The following is a 14,278-nucleotide window of genomic DNA, read 5'->3' on the forward strand; positions in this document are numbered from 1 at the left end:
AGTGAAAGCAGAATAATAATTATTCTGCTTTCACTTGTATAATTATTATACCTCACTTATTCATTATTCCATCCTACATTTTTTGACTTATTATTTATTTGTAAATTCTGCACAATATTCTTTTTTATTCAGTTTCTTCTGCATCATACATGTATTTTGTTGAGCATGAGCAGAAATGGGGTTGCAAACGTTAACATTCCTGCTGAGTGACCATGGTACAGTCGAACCTCTATAAGCGGCCCCCTATAAAGCGGCCAGTTATCAAAGGCCCAAAAATATTGCCAGTTAAGTGTCTTTAAAATTAGCATAATACGTGCAAGATCTTAACCATTAATAGCGCAATTGACAGTTTCCATCGCTGGCGTTTTATTTGTTTAACTGTAGTTGTAGGTGTTAAAAATGTACTATTTTTTGCGCATTCTACTTTTTCAATATTAATTAGTTATGAGATTGGGGTTCAGGCGTTTCAACAAGTTGAAAATGAGCAACTATATGTAGTAAGAGAAGGCAAACATTTGTCATTTGATATTTTTTAATGATGAATAAATTTCTAATTTGCAATAAGCAATGCCTTGTCATACTATAATAAAAGGTAAACGCCCTGTGACAAAGTGTCCTCATCTGAGTATGTCACAATACTCAACTGTAACATTAACTGTAACTGTAACATTAAAATGTAAGGAATGAAAACCTTGTCTTGAGATCCGCAATACAAAGATGAATGGGATAAGAGCAAACATTCAATGCAGTCCTTTTTCATCTTTTATCAAAAATAATATCTTATGTCCCTTGTGGATGTGGCAATTTCATCCACATTTCTTCCCTTCTGGAAAGAGTAACTTGAGCTACCATCTAGTCTGACTTTTGCCTTCCAGTGAACTTCCATCTTGAGGGGCAATTCCTCTCTTTAAACCCTTGATAAAAAGACCCATTCATGAGTAGCCCCTCCTCATCACGACTCATAGACACACTAAGCGATCCTTTGTACCATTTACCACACACTTTCTGCTCTGTTTTGAAGTGCATTGTCTTCTCACATAAGTTGTCCTTCTTTGGATCCTTAAATTCTAAAATGTCTCCTCCACTGCAACAATCGTCCAGCAATAATTCTCCCCCAGCCGGAAACAAGTCTAATGTCATTTCACCTTTCTCCCCTGCACTCTCTGCTGGTTCTGTAACAGTTAAGTTCCAAGACCCTTGAGCTTGTTCATTCAGTTGTTTCAAAAGGTTCAACTTCTGTTCTTCTCTTTTTTGTTTTTCATTGGACTTCTTCAAGGCAGCATCAGGATCAGTGTTGAACAGCTTTGCAAGCCCTGGATTCAACTCGGCAAACTTTTTTCTGGGCAGCATTGCAACGTTCTTCACTTCATTTGTGGTGTTTAACACTGATTTGTTTTTGTCAGCAAGGAGAACTACCAACTGCTGAAGTTGATCCAAATCACACTTTTTAGCCAACCCTGCAACACCTGATGAAAGAAAGAAAGAAATCCTACTGTTTATTTAAGCCATGAACAACCCTTCTTAGAAAGGAGAGAAATGTGTAGCATACATTGTCTTTCAGTAGCAGTGATTTTTTTTTTGCGAAAGGGGCTTTTTCGGTTGGCTTGCAGCATGTTTAAGTAAAAAAGGTTCTTAAAACCCCTGACAGAGCAAGAAACAAAGAATTAAAAATAATAGTGACAGAGCATGAACAATCCTTAAGCTATTTTTCACTTATACAATCTGTGCTGCAGTTGCAAATGTTAAACTCAAAATCTTTGCTGTTCACCTTATGTTTTAGAGGCATTCTTACTCCATTTTTTAATGTTACAAAACAACTGATGTCACTTTAAAGATTCTTATTATGATTAATAGTATTACAATGAGAGGAAGAGATAATATATGAACTTATACAACATATTTTACATTCAAGTAAACCCTTTTAAGTGGAGGGGGACAGGGGGGTGGGAGACCGGAAGAAAAGGGGCAGGAGGCGGGAGAAGAGAGGGCAGAGAGCAGGATTCTTAAGGTGGAGGGAACCAGGAGAAAACGAGTAAAATTTCGCAATGTTTCATATTTCGCAATTGATATGGGACAAAGAAGAGGGGACCACTACAGAAAGGGGTGGGTAGCGGGAGTAAGAGGTCTCGAAAATGGAATAAGAATGACTGAAAAGTCAGATGAGCATCCAAGAATTGTTTGATTTTTAAAAGAAAATCCCCTTACCCGTCAAATCAGCAACATCTTGGTTGAGAGAGTTGGGGTTCTCCTTAATAAGTTTGGATTTCTTTGCTTCATATTCCTTCTCCTGGTCAACCTTTTTTTCTTCATTGAGTTGGCGCTTCCTGTTTTTCTGCTCACGACTTGCAACTTTTGCCTCAAATCCCTCCACACCATATTTAGTCTCGGCCAGGCGCTTCAGGTCCTTTGGGTCAAAGTACTTGGTTGGTCTTCCCATTCCAAATCTGTGCCATGGTGGGATGCGATACTCAAGAACAGACAACTCATCTGTTGTGAGAAAATAATCTTTTTTGGCTTCAGCAGATGTAGGCCAGTTAAACATGAAGTTTCCATTATCCATTGTTGAATTGAAGGAGTTACTGTTTCCCTAAGTATTAATAAACACAACCAAAATAACTGTACTGTTCATGTGCATTTTAGGAAAGCATCAATAATTTATTGATGATTAAGGTGCTGTCCACACGTTTTCGGAATATTTTTGAAAACAGAGATTATTTTCTCTGTATAAACTATGCGTCCACACGATACGTATTTAAATCGTATTTGCCTCCATACTGGAGAGCGTATTCAAAAACCTCCTTATTCAGTACCTGAAAAAGCCGGATATGTGTGGGCCGAAGGCACAAACGTAGGGAAAAAACTCTGTTTTTTAAAATATCTGGATACATGTGGACGGCACCTTATAGCCTGTGCTGTGTTTAGGCTTTAAGATTTCAAGTGGAAATGGACTATATTGCATTAGGCTTCAAGCCAGCTGAATGTGCAAACTTTTTACAACATTTGCCCATTTTTCAATGTTCAACCTTAAGATACTCTTGTAAGAAAGCTAGCTTTTTTCAAAGTCCCAGAACCACAGCAAATAAATTCAACCCCCCTTCAGGGCAATGTTAGCTTTACAAGTCCCATAATAAGAATTAATCCATTAGTCAGTAAAGACTGTTTCAGAGAGGAAGGAACGACCCAAGACAGAAAACTTCAGGCGAGTGGGCAAACACCCGCTCTTTAGAGGGACCGTATCGATCGTATTACATTGCTTGAACACGAGTTTGTAGTTCATGTTAGCCGCTTTGTTCGCTTTCCTGGGCTTTCAATCGCACAATGCCGCTCAAAAAGCCTCGAAGAGAAAGACTGAATGCCCAGGCTGCTACTCAACTAAAGCCAAACATGGTTTTGGTGCAATCAATGTCGAAGTTTTGTTGTGGCCCCGAACGAAGATCACTCACACTAGTGGAGTAGAGTGTACTGTAGCTGTTCACAGACAAAAATCTACGTGTCGTTCGAAGCAATACATTCCCGAATCCCTTCATCCTCAAAACATCCTGCCTTTCAGCAATCGGAGGTCTATTCAAATTATTGTGTGCCTTTTCAGAAGGCTAGTTGAATAGGTTATATGATCCTACATCGAAACCAAACAAACAAACATGGCTTCGCCTTCAGCACTTCACACCAAAGCTTTTTTCTTGCTTATTTCGAGCCTTTAACAAGTGAAATTTGAACTAGTAAAACATGGAGTACTTATTTCTAACCCTACACTCTCAAAATGATGCTTTCTAGGCTTATTTAAGAAAAAAAAGTTGCTTTTTGTCGCTCTCACTTACCGACTTCGATGAAATCTCTTTGCAGTGAAGACCGAAGTGCGAAAAAGGCGCCAAAACGTGACGTCACTTTGTGGTCACATGATTAGACCACAGGCCCGACAAAGGCTGTTTTTTTTTAGTTGACTCGCGTCACTGTCGCGTTGGCTGTTCTCTCTTTTTTAGTTGACTCGCGTTGGCTGCACATTCTGTTCTCTGTTACACTGTACTGACGAGGACTAAAGAGTCCGAAACAGCTGTCTACAGTTATGCATTCTTGACTCTTGGATTGGTCTCTATCATGTCTCTGCCGATCAGCATTTCAGTTTCACGTTTCATGTTTTTCATTTGTTGGCTGATTAGGCCTCTCATAGATGCTGCGTACACTAGCAGCATTTTGTTCGCGGCCCAGTGCATTTTGTTTGTTTACTTTTTTTTCGCTCGATACGTTTTTTTTCAAGGTCAGGTTAGCTGCGCGATTTTTTCCTGCCAATGTGGCTGTGCTCAACATTTTCATAAATAATATTCAGCCCTGGCACTATATCGAAATTTTAGTATTTCCAGTATTATATAACCTGATAACAGGGCCCCATAAATAGGTCCCCATTAGGGAGGTACAGGATAAGCTAGAATAGGGAGGAGGGAGAATTGGCCAAAAAAATTAGGGGAGGAGGGAGAATTTTTGGCAAAAAATAGAGAGGAGGGAGAATTTTTGGCTGAAAAAAATAGGGAGGAGGGAGAAATTGGCCCAAGAAAGTAGGGAGGAGGGAGAAAATAGCGCAAAAAGTAGGGAGGAGGGAGATTTACTCTCCTGTCCCTCCCCCCTCCATTAGGGGTTTTAGGGATTCGGGCCGATATTTGGGGAAAAAATTATAGGGATACGGGATATTAAGAAAAAGAGATTGTGGGATATCGAACTTCAAAGTTTTTCAGGGATTAATGGGATACGGGATATTTAGGCCAAAAATTAATGGGATACGGGAAACTCGGACCCCCTATATGGGGCCTCCTCTGTAATAGGAGTATGGTGGCCGAGGATTGCCACTGAGTTTTCAACGCATTTCTTCTTTTTTTTTTATTAAGAAAATTAAATGTAATTTAATGTAACGTAAATGTAACGTGTTTTTTGGAGTAACTGATTTCAGCATATTAAGGGTTAATGTATTTATATTTTATTTTAATGTTATTTTCATTTCGTTTTACATTTAATTTTCTTAATAATAAAAAAGAAGAAAAAATGTGCTGAATAGGCAGTGGCAGTCCTCGGCCACCATACTAGGTATGAATAAATTGTGATAGTAAATTCAGGAAAAGTTGCTTCACAATATACCCAAAAGTTGCTCTAAAGTTGCTCAAATATCAAAAAGTTGCCACCAATATTTAGAAAAGTTGCTTGCTCTAAAGTCGTTTTGTTTTAGATAAATACTCAAAACGTGTTTGTTTGTTTGTAGCCATTTAAACATTTTCATTAAATATTCTTACAGTCATTAAAAGAGGCCAAAAAGCCATTGTTATATGATAAATATAAACACTTTGTTGTAATCAATATACTCTTTAAACTCAACATAACTTCAATGATAGATAAGAAATAAAAAAAATAAAAAATAAAAATAAAAAGATTCGAAATGAAACGACCTTTTATGGTTTGGATCGGTTTTTTATCAATTTGTTGCTCAAAAGTTGCCAAGGAAGGCAAAAGTTGCCCTAGGTTGTTGGTACTACAAAAAGTTGCTCAAAACGCTAAAAGTTGCTCAAAAGTTACCGAGCACAATCTATTTATGCCTACACCATACTCCTAGCTATTACTACAGAGGAACGCACCTATTTATGAGCCCCAGGTTATATAATACTGGAAATACTAAAATTTCCATATAGTGCCAGGGCTGAATCTTATTTAAGAAAATGTCGAGCACAGCCACATTGGCTAAAAAAAATCGCGCAGCTAACCTGACCTTGAAAAAAACTTAAAAACGTATCGAGTGAAAAAAAAACACCCTCCCTAAAAAAAATCAAATGGTTTTATTGTGGGTTGCCTGTGGTCTAATCATGTGACCACAAAGTGACGTCACGTTTTGGCGCCTTTTTCGCACTTCGGTCTTCACTGCAAAGAGAGTCCATCGGAGTCGGTAAGTGAGAGCGACAAAAAGTAGCTTTTCTTCTTAAATAAGCCTAGACAGCATCATTTTGAGAGTGTAGGGTTAGAAATAAGTACTCCATGTTTTACTAGTTCAAATTTCACTTGTTAAAGGCTCGAAATAAGCAAGAAAAAAGCTTTGGTGTGAAGTGCTGAAGGCGAAGCCATGCTTTGTTTGTTTGGTTTCGATGTAGGATCATATAACCTATTCAACTAGCCTTCTGAAAAGGCACACAATAATTTGAATAGACCTCCGATTGCTGAAAGGCAGGATGTTTTGAGGATGAAGGGATTCGGGAATGTATTGCTTCGAATGACACGTAGATTTTTGTCTGTGAACAGCTACAGTACACTCTACTCCACTAGTGGTGAGTGATCTTCGTTCGGGGCCACAACAAAACTTCGACATTGATTGCACCAAAACCAGGTTTGGCTTTAGTTGAATGGCAGCCTGGGCGTTCAGTATTTCTCTTCGAGGCTTTTTGGGCGGCATTGTGCGATTGAAAGCCCACGAAAGTGAACAAAGCGGCTAACATGAACTAGAAACTCGTGTTCAAGCAATGTAATACGATCGATACGGTCCCTCTAAAGAGCGGGTGTTTGCCCACTCGCCTCAAGTTTTCTGTCTTGGGTCGTTCCTTCCTCTCTGAAACAGTCTTTACTGACTAATGGCTGAATTCTTATTATGGGACTTGTAAAGCTAACATTGCCCTGAAGGGGGAGTTGGATTTATTTGCTGTGGTTCTGGGACTTTGTATACCTCGGCCAGGCAGAAGCAGCATGGTTTAGGGAAGGTCAGATAACAGTATGACTGAAAAGCACAGATTTGGAATTTATTTTGAAAAAAGCTAGCTTTCTTAAAAAAGTATCTTAAGGTTGAACATTGAAAAATGGGCAAATGTTGGAAAAAGTTTGCACATTCAGCCGGCCTTGAAGCCTAATGCAATATAGTCCATTTCCACTTGAAATCTTAAAGCCTAAACACAGCACAGGCTCTAAGGTGCCGTCCACATGTATTCAGATATTTGAAAACAGAGTTTCCCCCCCTCCCCCCCCTACGCCTTCCGTCCACACGTTTCCGGCTTTTTCAGGTATTGAATAAGGAGGTTTTGGAATGTGCTCTCCAGTATGGAGGCAAATACAATTTAAATACGCTACGTGTGGATGTATAGTTTATAAAATACAGAGAAAAAGATCTCCATTTTCAAAAATATGCGGAAACATGTGGACAGCACCTTTATCATCAATTGATGCTTTCCTAAAATGCACATGAACAATACAGTTATTTTGGTTGTGTTTATTAATACTTAGGGAAACAGTAACTCCTTCAATTCAACAATGGATAATGGAAACTTCATGTTTAACTGGCCTACATCTGCTGAAGCCAAAAAAGATTATTTTCTCACAACAGATGAGTTGTCTGTTCTTGAATATCGCATCCCACCATGGCACAGATTTGGAATGGGAAGACCAACCAAGTACTTTGACCCAAAGGACCTGAAGCGCCTGGCCGAGACTAAATATGGTGTGGAGGGATTTGAGGCAAAAGTTGCAAGTCGTGAGCAGAAAAACAGGAAGCGCCAACTCAATGAAGAAAAAAAAAGTTGACCAGGAGAAGGAATATGAAGCAAAGAAATCTAAACTTATTAAGGAGAACCCCAACTCTCTCAACCAAGATGTTGCTGACTTGACGGGTAAGGGGATTTTTTTTAAAATCAAACAATTCTTGGGTCACTGCTCATCTGACTTTTCAGTCATTCTTATTCCATTTTCAAGATCTAAAGTACATGTAATCAACAATGATTGAGTTTGCTTAAAAGGGTTAATTTACTCGAATGTAAAATCTGTTGTATAAGTTCATAAGTTCATTGCAATACTATTAATCATAATTAGAACCTTAAAAGTGACATCAGTTGTTTTGTAACATTGAAAAATGGAGTAAGAATGACTCTAACATAAGGTGAACAGCAAAGATTTTGAGTTTAATATTTGCAACTGCTGCACTGATTTTATAAGTGAAAAATAGCAAAAGGATTATTCATGCTCTGTCACTATTATTTTTAATTCTTTGTTTCTGGTTCTGTCGGGGGTTTAAAGAACCTTTTTGCGGGCCCAAGAGAGGCCCTAATCTTGACAGTGACCAGCGGATTGCGTTTTACGCGTGCGCGCCACGTTTATAAACCAGAACCGAACCGGAAGTTGAAAATTTTTGTTCTTCCACTAAGCACGATCGGAATGCGAAAATGTGTTAATCACGACAGTTTGTCGTAACACCGGAAGAGAAAAATCTGTTCTCCAAGAGCGATATTTTAAAAACAGCTTGTAAACCTTCTGTGACATTGAAGGTGTTATGTGTTGCTTTTGAGAACATTTGCTGTGATTGTATCACAGATAAACCACAGTCAAGCTAATGATTCCAACAACGGTTATTGTCGAGAAATTTGTTATAACACTGACAACATAGCGAGTTTACCGACTGAGAAAAATCACATCTAAATTCACACTGCACCGCGTGCGAAAAATCCTTGCGTGACGCGTTACTCAAAATAATTGTCTATTGTCCATTTGATCATTTCAGTCCTCCTTGTTCAGTCGTTTATTTATAATTATCGGCACTGCCTACCAGTACCTTGTCTAAGTGCGTCAAGGCCCGCACTTTCTAACCTGTGGTTACCTCTAGTTAATATTTAAACATGCTGCAAGCCAACCGAAAAAGCCTCTTTCGCAAATAAAAAAATCATTGCTACTGAAAAGACTATGTATGCTACCCATTTCTCTCCTTTCTAAAATGGCTTGTACATGGGAGGGAACTCATCTTTCAACTTAGGAACCGAGTTAGGAACTGAATTTTTCCGAAGACTTTTGACGTTTTTTCAAGTTGACCAGAAGACTTTGATACCTAATGATGGGCCGATATTCGATACCAAATATTTGATATGTGTACCGATATTTTGAAAAGTATCGATACTTTGAAAAAATATCGCACTTTTGATAAGTTTTTGATACTGCACGTGACCTGAGCCTGCAGTCTTCTGGTCAGCACCTGAAGTTTAAAAATGCAATTTTGTAATGTTCAAACAAACATTGATGTTCTAGTCAATATTTGAATTTTTTTATATCACCTTGACTTGATGTCGACACCAACAATATGCACACAACTCCTAGCATCAATCCAGTTCTTTTAGTAGGATGTTGCAAAACGAACATATGCTATACTGCAAAAACATCTCCACGCTAAAACAAATCATAGAGTGCTCGTGGTAAATAAAGGTGTCTTGTCACAGATTTTTTTATCTTTGTCCGGCTTCACCAGAGACTGTTCCAGCTTTGCTATGAAAAAGCTGCAAGTTGGTTTCAGAGAGACATTCTGTGTTGTAAAGGTTATGCTTCTTGCATTATTTTGATCGAGCGCTCTTTATTTTAAGCTCTTTGTTTAGGATTTATACCTCCTTTGTTCGTTGCGTTATGTTGGCACCACATGATTCTAATATTGATTTGAAATCTTTCACGCGCAAGTCTGTTGACTGTTTTGCGTTTTGTATATGCCACTATATGGTTTAGTTCAGGCAAGACCATGGTTTTGATCCTTCATGTGAATCTCATCAGTTGCCGGTATTTGGTTCTTTTTAGTTGGTAACACAACTCGTTCGTGTGCGAGAATGTTAGACATTCTGCTGCTGCTTCAGGGACGCATAAAAACGTCTGGTTTCTATTGGCTATCACAGCTAGCCAATGGCATTGTGTTCTTTTCAATCTTCTTACATTGGAAGCTTGAGTGTGTTTCTTAGACGGCATTTTTCTCGTTTTTTGAGCACTCTATGGATTGTTTTAGCGTGGAAATGTTTTTGCAGTATAGCACATGTTCGTTCTGCAAACCCCTACTAATAAACAGGATTTATGCTACCAGTTAAAGATTTAGAGGTGTCATTGAACTCCATAAACGGGTAACCATGCAGTGAGGACTAATGACCTCTAGAGACTTCCTTGGCCGCAATCTTACTGCTCTATTCAATACATGTGCCTCCAAGTAAAACAGTGCCTCTCAGAAAGAAGTCAGAAGCAAATAAGGTCGAAAGACCGAATTTAACATAGAACAGCAAAAGTACAAATGTCACGGACGTAGGAGTCGTAGGATGTGATTCAACTTTTTTATATGTAAATAATTCAATTGTTGTTCAAAGTATCCTTGTACGAGTAATACAATACTCTTCGGTAAGCTTTGGAAGTCTTCGGAGCCTCTGGATTACCTCGGGTAAACTTTGGAAATCTTCGGTTAGACATCAGGAGTTTTCGGATTACATCGGATACACTCCCCTGTCCTTTACTAACCTGGTCCTAACTGGGTGCCTAACTCGGTTCCCAACTCGAATGTTAGTTTATCTCTGTTCATGGCTTAAATAAACAGTAGGATTTCTTTCTTTCTTTCATCAGGTGTTGCAGGGTTGGCTAAAAAGTGTGATTTGGATCAACTTCAGCAGTTGGTAGTTCTCCTTGCTGACAAAAACAAATCAGTGTTAAACACCACAAATAAAGTGAAGAACGTTGCAATGCTGCCCAGAAAAAAGTTTGCCGAGTTGAATCCAGGGCTTGCGAAGCTGTTCAACACTGATCCTGATGCTGCCTTGAAGAAGTCCAATGAAAAACAAAAAAGAGAAGAACAGAAGTTGAACCTTTTGAAACAACTGAATGAACAAGCTCAAGGGTCTTGGAACTTAACTGTTACAGAACCAGCAGAGAGTGCAGGGGAGAAAGGTGAAATGACATTAGACTTGTTTCCGGCTGGGGGAGAATTATTGCTGGACGATTGTTGCAGTGGAGGAGACATTTTAGGATTTAAAGACTCAAAGAAGGACAACTTATGTGAGAAGACAATGCACTTCAGGACAGAGCAGAAAGTGTGTGGTAAATGGTACAAAGGATCGCTTAGTGTGTCTATGAGTCGTGATGAGGAGGGGCTACTCATGAATGGGTCTTTTTATCAAGGGTTTAAAGAGAGGAATTGCCCCTCAAGATGGAAGTTCACTGGAAGGCAAAAGTCAGACTAGATGGTAGCTCAAGTTACTCTTTCCAGAAGGGAAGAAATGTGGATGCAATTGCCACATCCACAAGGGACATAAGATATTATTTTTGATAAAAGATGAAAAAGGACAGCATTGAATGTTTGCTCTTATCCCATTCATCTTTGAGTTTGTATTGCGGATCACAAGACAATGTTTTTCATTTCTTACATTTCATGTTAGTTACATTTACAGTTGTTACAGTTAATGTTACATGTTACAGTTGAGTATTGTGACATACTTGGACGAGGACACTTTGTCACAGGGTATTAACCTTAATTATAGTATGACAAGGCATTGTTAATTGCCAATAAGAAATTTATTCATCATTAAAAAATATCAAATATCAAGTGTTATTTCTTGTATTTACCTTAATTTTAACGTGTGAATAAAGACTTCAGAGTATGATGTCTTTCAGAAGCGCTGGCATGCTTAGAATTTTCGAATAATTTTCATCTTTTCGTCATTGAACTAAATAAAGGTGTCTTAGAATTTGTGCCAAATGATACTCCGTGAAGTGCATTTTTGTGGAGAAAGCACGCTTCAAAAAATGGTCGAGATTTTGCCCTTCGACTACCGTCGGCGACCCCTGGTCGGCCAAAATTGAATTTTGGCCTGTAGCAAAGCGAAAATAAAGAACTAGAAAAAACATTGCTTTTAAAAATGTTGGACCAAACCCTTTTCACAGGCAAAAAAATAACAGAAAACTATTTTTTGGCGCAAAGTCGAGAGGACCGTTTTAAGCGGGACTAACACTTAAGCAACTTTTTTCCTTTCGAGCAACTTGTTGCATTTTGAGCAATTTCTAGACCGAAGATTGTCCGAGTGTTGTCCTAAGGCTATACCAACATTTCCGAAGATTAACGAAGTCTGCCAAAGATTTTCGTGAAACATCCGAAGACGTCAGTCCACTTTCGACTCATTCCCCATTAAAACATTACTAACATTGGTCAGCAAATTAATACTTGACGTCATCGATATTTTCACGATTTTTCTCAGTAAAAGAAATCCTTGTAACTCAAAAAAATCGTTGTCTTTTAATGTTATTTAGATACTTCTGTTGTAGTGAAATTGCATGCTTAAGGGAAAAGACATCATTGACAAAAGACGCTATTTTTGAAAACAAACAACATTTCGAAAGTTCTATTGGGTAAAGTTAATCCGAGTTCTGAAACAATAATTACATTCAAAAACACACAGGTGAATTACAGCTTTGCAGGTTACAAACACATTTTAACGCTTGTTATAGAATTGAAACAAGAAAAAAAATGTGAACGCTACTAGTGAACTAACAGGAACTTGCTAAATTTACAGAACTTAACTAAGAAATATATTTCTGCTGGACTGTTCTATTTTTATAGATAGCAAAGCAAATAAACCAAATAAAACCGGATAATTTATTTCTTCTCTTTACATCGGGAGTGAAAGCGGAATAGTTATACCTCACTTATTCATAATTTCGAATTTTCTTTCATTTTTTGACTTATTATTTATTTGTGAATTTTGCACGATATTCATTATTAGTATATACTAAAACAGTGGATATCGCTTTTGGCGCGCGCTGATTGGCTACTCAAACTCGGAATATCCTTTGTTGTTGTTTAACAAATGCACTTCACCTCAGAGCAACGCGCGCGAGAAATTGTAATCTTTGAAGGGGAAAAAACTAGTCAAAAATCATCCTTTCGGGCTATGTTATCTCACTCGGTAAATATCCACCACTAGCCATCAACACTGAGGTGAATTGTTGTTACCCGGTAATTCAGTTTCTTCTGCATCACATTTTGTTGCGCATGAGCAGAAATGGGGTTGCAAACGTTACGCAATTCCTGCTGAGTCCTGAGCTCGAGTCCTGATATTGACTTTAGTTTATCTCGAGTGGCCACGGCACAGTACGAACCCCTATAAAGCAGCCAGTTATCAAAGGCCCCAAAATATTGCTGTTATTTGTAAGATTAGCATAATATGTGCAAGATCTTATAATTACGCAATTAACAGTTTTCATCGCTGGTTACTGTTTTATATGTTTAACTATAGTTGAAGGTGTTAAACATGTGCGTTCTTCTTTTCAATATTAATAAGTTGTGGGTTTTTAAGTCCATGGGCGTTTCAACAATTTTTTTTCTGTATTGATTATTCACAAAGGATAATCGTGGATAAAGTTAATTTTAAAGTTCTATCTTTAAATGTTGGAAGGATTCGTTCTTCTATAAAGAGAAAACCTCTTTTTCTTTGGCTGAACAATCAAAAGACTAACATTGTTGTTTACAAAGAAACGTACAGTACAACAGAAGTAGAAGCTATTTGGAAGACACAATGTAAAGGTAAGATGTTCTATTCACGTGGCACAAATCATAGCTGTGGAGTGTTGGTGCTTGTGAGAAAAGATCTCGAATTTGAAACTAAATAGATTACAGTAAAGGTAGCCAACTGGTCTGCTTCCTATTGTCAGTTGGAATTTTTAACCTTGTTATGTTTATTTAAAAATATTTGTTTCCTCTGTTTCAGTGGCTTGCCTGTAAACTAGCTATCTCGTTGAGATATGAAGCCGAGCTAAGTGCATGACCACTTTAAACATATATTTTTTATTTATTTATTTTTAGTAAAAACCCACGAGTAAGAACCTAATGTGTCCAGGTAGGTAGGTAGGTAGTAACTTAATTTAAATACGGTAAATTCATCAGAGATAAAATTATAAAATACTAATGGTAATAAATACAATACAAATAACTAAACAATTCTAGTCTATACTAAAATAACTCTGCTTTACATGAATACCGTGTGCTATAAAAAGTAAAAAGCTAGTTGGTGACTAAGAAAGATGATGTCGGCAACCAATTCGAAAACTATTGAGATTTTGTGCTTGCCGCAAATCAAATCGGGTGGTAAGCTGTTCCAAAGCACCGCAACTTGGTAACTAAAACTGTTTTTTAGATAGTTTGTGCGGGGCAAAGGAACAGCGAGTTTGCCCACGGTGTCTCTCAGTTCGTATTGAGTTATATTACTCCTATCAGTGAAGATAGATTGCAAATAGGTAGGTACAAGACCGTTTAGAGATTTGTACAGGTTACCCTAAACAGGTTCTTACATAGAAGAGGAATTTAGGAAGAGGAATTTAGGCTATTTAGGTTCTTAATAGGTGCTTATTTCCTGAAGAAAAAATTACATTGTTGACATTACATTTAAGGTGGCTCAACTGGATTTTTTAGGGGTAACACCGTTCAAGTTTGAGAATTAACTACGTCGCCAATAACAATGCTATCGAAAAACGATCACCACAGCTATTTTTTTAT

At 37.9% G+C, this 14,278-nt stretch overlaps 2 protein-coding genes across 2 annotated transcripts; one reads left to right on the forward strand and one right to left on the reverse strand.

The window, feature by feature from the left end:
- Positions 1-399: 399 nt before the first annotated feature.
- LOC144638256 (uncharacterized) lies at positions 400-3,852 on the reverse strand. The gene is made up of 3 exons (XM_078497475.1): positions 3,819-3,852; positions 2,206-2,587; positions 400-1,466 (listed from the first exon to the last, which is right to left on the reverse strand). Exons 2-3 carry the CDS (start codon positions 2,558-2,560, stop codon positions 853-855), a joined length of 969 nt encoding a protein of 322 aa, XP_078353601.1. The 5' UTR covers positions 2,561-2,587; positions 3,819-3,852; the 3' UTR covers positions 400-852.
- A 2,028-nt stretch (positions 3,853-5,880) lies between these two features.
- On the forward strand, positions 5,881-11,330 carry LOC144638278 (uncharacterized). Its single transcript, XM_078497503.1, has 3 exons — positions 5,881-5,920; positions 7,240-7,622; positions 10,360-11,330. Exons 2-3 carry the CDS (start codon positions 7,451-7,453, stop codon positions 10,971-10,973), a joined length of 786 nt encoding a protein of 261 aa, XP_078353629.1. The 5' UTR covers positions 5,881-5,920; positions 7,240-7,450; the 3' UTR covers positions 10,974-11,330.
- Positions 11,331-14,278: the final 2,948 nt, after the last annotated feature.

This window comes from Oculina patagonica, chromosome 14 (genome assembly GCF_052425735.1).
Source record: "Oculina patagonica isolate OP01 chromosome 14, crgOcupat, whole genome shotgun sequence".
Taxonomy (NCBI): domain Eukaryota; kingdom Metazoa; phylum Cnidaria; class Anthozoa; order Scleractinia; family Oculinidae; genus Oculina; species Oculina patagonica.

Bases quoted from the DNA above. Each gene is read 5' to 3' on its own strand.
- LOC144638256 (XM_078497475.1), bottom strand. From the start codon at position 2,560: ATGGATAATGGAAACTTCATGTTTAACTGGCCTACATCTGCTGAAGCC. The intron at 1,467-2,205 runs GTAAGGGGATTT...TTCTTTCATCAG, and splicing joins AGATGTTGCTGATTTGACGG to GTGTTGCAGGGTTGGCTAAA.
- LOC144638278 (XM_078497503.1), top strand. From the start codon at position 7,451: ATGGTGTGGAGGGATTTGAGGCAAAAGTTGCAAGTCGTGAGCAGAAAA. The intron at 7,623-10,359 runs GTAAGGGGATTT...TTCTTTCATCAG, and splicing joins AGATGTTGCTGACTTGACGG to GTGTTGCAGGGTTGGCTAAA.